The sequence below is a fragment of the Gymnoscopelus braueri genome, assembly GCF_963280865.1.
Source record: "Gymnoscopelus braueri genome assembly, chromosome: 15".
Classification (NCBI taxonomy): domain Eukaryota; kingdom Metazoa; phylum Chordata; class Actinopteri; order Myctophiformes; family Myctophidae; genus Gymnoscopelus; species Gymnoscopelus braueri.
Window position 1 is genome coordinate 7,445,186 of NC_137620.1, and position 7,090 is coordinate 7,452,275.

General features: G+C 40.7%; 1 protein-coding gene across 1 annotated transcript; it reads right to left on the reverse strand.

Moving 5' to 3' along the window:
- Positions 1 to 202: 202 nt before the first annotated feature.
- On the reverse strand, positions 203 to 6,872 carry LOC308101697 (trypsin-3; the record flags this gene model as incomplete). The annotated part of the gene is made up of 6 exons (XM_080451144.1): positions 6,819 to 6,872; positions 6,603 to 6,720; positions 4,490 to 4,652; positions 3,073 to 3,326; positions 1,468 to 1,604; positions 203 to 352 (listed from the first exon to the last, which is right to left on the reverse strand). The coding sequence occupies exons 2-6, from the start codon at positions 6,640 to 6,642 to the stop codon at positions 203 to 205; spliced, it is 744 nt and encodes a 247-aa protein (XP_080307270.1). The 5' UTR covers positions 6,643 to 6,720; positions 6,819 to 6,872.
- Positions 6,873 to 7,090: the final 218 nt, after the last annotated feature.

The window sequence follows — 7,090 nt, forward strand, 5'->3', positions numbered from 1 at the left end:
GCTGAAGTGGTTAATGTATGTTTTGTAATAATAATCTAAATCTACAAAGTAACTTACTGAAGTTACAGTACTTGAGTACATGTACTTCGTTACTTTACACCACTGGTCAATGGACAGACAGACACTGACATTGTAGTTAGAGGTGAAATACATCTTTATTGTCTTGTTGCAACATGTTGTTGTGAGATCTCGGAGTCGTAGTTTAGTTGTTCATCATGGTCTGTGAGATCCAGGAGTTGTAGTTGCACACCTTGGCGTAGACGCCGGGCTTGTTCCTCTGGGCACAGCCGTAACCCCAGGACACCACGCCCTGCAGCTTGCCACCGCACACCATGGGACCACCGGAGTCACCCTGAGAACAAGACCACATACATCAGCATGATCACATCACAGGTAGGACTGTCACACACTTTAAGTTGACGATTAATTGTCACTCAAATAATTGCGATTAACTTAATTTAATTGTGTTTGGCATTGAACATTGGAACATATGAATACATTAATTATTTCTGTTTGCCTTTTACAGTAGGCTTAGCAATCAAAAATTGCACAAGGCAGATATGACAAATATACAAATAAATTATTGACATCTTTAATAATGTTATACAAATAGCAGAAATAGCTGATCTACAAGCTGCTATATCTGCTTTTTTTATACTTTAAAAGGTTATAATGCCAGTTCTGGTGGTTTGTACCCCTTCCTGCCACCTTCTGTTTGATTGATGCTAGAGACTGACCTAGTTATGACGACCATGCAGACAGTTTGTTCTCATGTCTTTGTTGCTCAGGCTTGTTTGTCTTGACCACAATGTTAAAAAGAAATGTAGATAGCGTGCCATTTAAACAGAGGCTATAGGTTCATTGTTTACCTGGTGTCCTATAGTTTCAATATATAGATTATTATTTTGACAGTATTGTTTAGAGTGATTCTATATAGTTCCTGGCTTACTGTGATCCTAGTTTGCTACACTGTCTCGCTGCATTTGATGTGATTATTTGCCTTGCTTATTTTTTCATTTTAGTCGCTCTGGATAAATGCCTAAATTGTAATAGGCTCTATGCACAGCAGCCATATTATCACTTCCTTCACAGGTGTTACCAATGCTACTAATGAAGGCTCTGTTCCATTTAGTGTAGCACAGTGGTTTCCACGACCCCCATAACTCTGAGAGTGTACAAATGGAACCAAATGGACCCGTAAGGGTCCATTTGGTTCCATTTGTACACTGTCAGAGTTACACACCTGTAAGGAGCCATTTGGAAGCCCATGAGGGTCCCTGGACCCCAACTTTAGACCCACTGGTGTAGCAGAGTGTTTCCAGTGAGACAACATGCACAATATCAGCACCCTGACTCTGTTTGACCAGAATGGAACAGAGCCTTCATTAGTATCATTGGTAACACCTGTGAATGTCTTCATAATATGGCTGCTGTAAATAGAGCCTATTGTAAATTGTGACTTTGTACCTGGCAGGAGTCCTTGCCTCCCTCCATAAAACCAGCGCAGAACATGTTGCCGGTGATCTGACCAGGATAGGCACTCTTACAGCTGCTCTCACTCAGGATGGGAGCGTCCAGACACATCAGACGGTCTGGGTAGTTGTCTAGAGGAGAGAAATAAGAAACATTAGACGGTCTGGATTGTGATCTAGAGGGGAGAAATTACAAACATTGGACGGTATAATTGTTTTCTACAAATGTGTTAAAAAAATTATTTCAAAAGATTTTCCAAAACTTAGAGAGGTGGTGCCATAGTTTTGCACTTTTTCTGTTTTTCATGTGTCTATAAGGTTGATAGAACTTCATTAAGCCCCCTGGTGGTGTTTTTATGGTGTTTTATGTCTTCTCTGACTACCTGGAGGCTGAAACCTTGAGGGTCAGACGACAATAGAGAAACAGCGCTTTAGTGACATAGTAAAAACATACCCTCCCCCTCATTATCATAAAACAGCAGGTGTGGGCATGAGGAGGAGGAGGGACTAGGACAGGTGGGTGGTGCTAAGGTGGTGGAGGAGGTGCTAAGGTGAGAACCAGGTATACTTAATGAACTGGAGGCATGTCCACATAAAAATATACTTTTAACAATTTCTTTGTTGAAAAAGATCTTCCTCCTATAACCATAATACCTGATGATTATGTTTTAGGGGGGGGGGATCACTGAAAATCACGGCACCCCGTCTTTAAATCAAAATCTTATAAATGTCTTCTTTTCAAAAGAACTTCATACATTTAAAAACGTTGCGAAAGCGACACGTTGTGAGCTTGTAGATCTGCTATTTTCACTAGTTTGGCTCCCAGGGAGACATCCAAATTTCTCTTTTGGGTCTCGAGCTAAAAGGTTTGGGAACCCCTGGTCTAGAGGAGGGGAACAACATCACACTGTTGACATGTGGCGTTCTGGGTTTCATGTTTTACGGCTGCTTATGTCAGTGGTTCACAGTGTGGGGTTACTGTAGTTCAGGGACCCCTTGGAACCCCTCCAAAGACCCCTGTGGGCAAGGACGCATGAGGGCCTTTTAGAACCGAAGGGGACTGTGCGTTCCATGTGTATGCGTGTGCGTGTGCACGTTTTTTTCCCGGGTTTGTTACTTTTTTCTTATTTTTGTTACTTTATTTCGGTTCATTCGGTTTATTTGGTACAAAAATGTACTCCATGAAGCGTAGATGTTGGAGTTTTTTTTCCGTCTTTTTTCTTCATCCCAAAAGTGGGGGGGATATCCCTCACTTCCAATGGAACTGAGGATGTTCAAACCCCCCTCCTGCGTCCCTGCCTGGGGGTCCCGGAATATGAGGAACAAATGAGAAATAGTTTAACTACTTAAGATTTGTTCCTATGACAATGACATGCACAACATAGGGAGGTCAGAAGAATGTCATAATTGAAGTGGAGTAAAAAGTACAATATTTGCCTCTCAAGATGTAGTGGAATACATTTTTATAGTGTTTGGAATTATGACCCGGCGGGGGAACCAAACCCTGGCCTCCCAATCTCAGGGCAGATGAGTAAATGTACCTTCTTTTTTTTTAACTTCCCACCAAACTGCCTTTTTTATTTGTGGTGGCATTACTTACTTCCAGTGCCGCTCAGGTTGCCCCATCCGGAGATGAGACAGCGGGTGCCGGAGCTGGCACAGCTGGAGGGCAGGGAGACGGTGCGCACGTAGCTGTTGAGCGTGGCGGGCTTGCTCAGCTTGATCAGCATGATGTCGTTGTCGAGGTTGCGGCTGCTGTAGCGGGGGTGCTTGATGACCTTGGCGGAGTTGATCCACTGCTCTGTGCCCTCGTTCACCGCAATGTTGTGTTCGCCCAGACGCACCTGGACACGACTATAGGAGGAGAGGGGGGAGAGGGGAGCAGAGGAGAGTTGATGAGAGGGGAGGGGGGGAGGGAGGAGAGGGGGGAGAGGAGCGGAAAGGAGCAAGGTTATAATACTTTTGGATTTTTCCAATGTTTTTTTTTATTTTCTTTTTTTTTCGCTTTAATTCCTTTTTTAGAGCGGATTTGCTCGTTTTTATTAGTTTTTATCTTTGCAAATGCCAATAGTTTTATTTAGTTTTCATTAGTTTTAGTGTTAGTTTTAGTCTTTTTTTATACTTTGGGTTATTTGTCAGGTGCATGATTGAAAAGGTAAGTATTGTGTAATAAAAACGTAACAAAAGACAGCATTTATTTATACATTTGGTACAGCAAAATAAATTAATTAATTTCATCCCAAAAACCTTAATAAATAAACGAAAACTGAGGGCATTTTGTCTATAATTTCATTTTTTTTGTTTTGTTTTGTGAACACACAATACAGTTTCAGTTAGTTATCAGTTTCTTTTTAATCAGTTAATTTTAGTTAAATATTTTTTCAATTTTAGTTTTCGTTATTTCATTAACTATTATAACCTTGGAGAGGAGAGGAGCCAAGTGTAAACCATGCATATGTCAGACAGTCATATAGGAGGTGCCTTGTAGTTTGAGGGGCCCACATATTTGAGCATTAACTTATATACATTTTAATAAATTGTTGATCTGCCAAGCACCGGTCGCATTTCATTACCTCCTGTATACTCATGGATTAAAGTTCTCAGTCACTACGACTAACTTCAGTCATTTGGATTCCATACAAGGCAGCATAATTATGTCTTCTATGGAAGCACACCGAAAATAGCCGATCTACAAGCTCACAACATGTCGCAGTGCCGCAAGTTGTGAGCTTGTAGATCAGATAGTTTGGGTTGTTTTCAAACTGTTTACTGTACATATATTTTTGATTTTTACCCATTTATATGATGTTTTTGCATAGTAGTGTATATTTACCTGTCATTAAATGTTTCGATGAATTGAGTACAAATGACCCCAATGGAAACAAGCCATAGTGCTTTCTTGGGTTTAAAATCCTCTTAACAGACCTTGTATTGAACTGTACTTCCCTGTGCTCGTCTTTGCAAACTGTTAATAAAGTATTCAATCGATCAATCAAACGCAAGGGTGTGTAACTTACGACTTGTAGCAGTGAGCGGCGGACACCACCCACTGGCTGGAGATCAGGGAGCCTCCACAGAAGTGGTAGCCAGAGTTCAGAGACACCTGGTAGGGTGCAGAGTTCTTCCTGCACTCGTAACCTCCAACGATCTTGTCCTCCTCATCCTCGACGGGAGCGGCGACTGATAAGACACGACAGGACAGAATAGAATAGAACAGACTTTATTTGCCATTTGCACAAGTGCATAGGACATTTATTTGGCTATTCAAAAATAGCAGATATACAAGCTCAGATATACAAGTCCCAACCTCCCAACCTCACGACCCACCTGCTGTCAAATAGAAAGCCTTTCTTGAGGTCAAAAAAGGTCAAACTTCCTGTATCCGGTTGCTATGGCAACCTGCCAGATCAGGCTGAGGGTCTGATTGGCAAATCAGAAAATCAATCAAGCCGAGAGTCTGAGAGTCTGATCACTGATCGAGGTGGGGTAAGATGACTAAATAATAGCCAGATCTCTGATCAACAGTCTGTGACAGGTCTTGGAGGCATGTGGAGTGATCCTGTGCTTTCGAATCCCGGACGAACTTCTGAGCTTTTGTCAATTATAGTAGTAAGATATACATTTTAACTCAAATCTTTGCTTCTGGGGGTCCCTGGAACAAAATATTATGAGATGGGGGGCGGGGGGGGGGGGGGTCCGCGGACAAATACATTTAATTTTGGGTGGTCCTTGACATGAAAAATGTTTGAGAACCACTGATATTATAGACATACATTTTTTTTTGTTAAACTGCTATAGGATTTAGAAGACATTTGTAGAATCCCCTAGAAGCAATGATTTTAGTTAAAAATGTTCGCTTTGAAAAATACATATTGAAAGATTTGCACAAATGTTTCGTTCCCTTCCCGGTCTTAATGGGTTAAAAGAAGACAGAAAGTACAGACAAGACAGAGAAAACATACAGTAGCCTACATCCTACAATCCTACACATATTTTACCATATTCTTTAAAAGGCAAATATCATAAAAAAGTACGTCATAGTCTAAAAAAAGAACAAATAATTGCGCAATTCATCAGGACAGGACAGTTCAAATCATATCGAAGTCTGTAGCCTGGCATTTTGGACAGATTATATGTGAATTTTTTTCGTTTGAAAACTCATTTCTACGTTTAGACCTACTGTAGCATCCACACTACTACACAGTTTTACAATGCAATCTATAGTGTGGATGTGCCCTTACATTCACTCTCATTCTTCATGTCGGGCCTCTTATCTCTATATTTATATATATATATAACTTTTTTGTTCTTTTGTAAATGAATGCCCTACTTGATCATACTACAGTGTCACACAAAAGTATCAAAGTTGCAGATCCACAAGCTCAAAACGTGGTGCGAAGCAACACGCTTTGAGCTTGTAGATCTGCTACTTTTGCAATTTTTTTATTTGAATCCTGAAAAGTAAATGTTTTGGATAGATGAGGTTTCCACCCGAAAGAGACTATATAGGCATTCACCAGAGTCCCCTGAGGAACTATACTAGGCCCCCGTCTTTTCTCCCTCTACACCAAGGGCCCTATCTTACGTGTAGTCTTACCCCTAATGCCTAAGGTTTTTAGGCATTTTTTACTATATGAAAGACATTTTAAAATAGTTCAAATAGCCGATCTACATCGACATGTTGTGAGATTGTAGATCGGCTATTTGAATAATTTTTGCCGGGACCTTACCCATTATCCCTAAACTTCTTCGCCATTTTTAATTTTTAAAAACATTTTCAAATAGTTCAATTAGCCATTCTACAAGCTCACAACACGATGTTGATCGGCTAGTTGAACTATTTGAAAATGTTTAAAAAATTGTAAAAAATGGCAAAGAAGTTAGGGCTCTTCAAATCTCTTCGCCCATCTTCGCCCCAGAAAAGGGGAATATAACTCCATTCATCAAGGCAAGCTTACGCAATAGAATTCTACCCGCTGTTTTATATACCTGTTTTAAACTTGTAAAAGTTGAATAAACTAAAGTTGAGGTTGCTTCAACGATCAGACCACTCCATCGCAAAAACACACCAAATGATTTGAAAAAACTTCTGAAGACTGTCTAACAGTTCTTTCTCCTCCTCATACTCACATGCCACTGCAAACAGAGCTAGAAGAATGAGAGCCTTCATGGTTGTGTCCGTGGTTGCCTCGGTGTGGTAGCGGCTGTCCTGCAGAGCCTTTTTAAACCCTGCCTGTCCCTTCAGTATCTGCTGGGACAAGGACCCAGCACAAGGACATCAAACAGTACAGCGTGTGAACGAACATGTGCTGCAGCAAGGCAACAGTCAGCGTTCCATACACCTACCTGCTGGGAATGCGCAATATGTTGGCCTGTACTGATATAGAAGAGTTCACGGTCAAGTTGATTTGTCCCAAGATGAGCAGTTTGTGCTGCAACAAGTAAAAACTTTTTTTTTTAAAACACATAGTAAAGGTAAAAACATACACCATACATAAAACATACTAAAAAATACAAATAAATGGAATAACTTTTGTCCGGGAAATCCTAATGGGGACCCAGTCAAATAAGGTCAAAATAAGGCACAGATACGTTCACAGTTTGAGAAGAATCAGTGG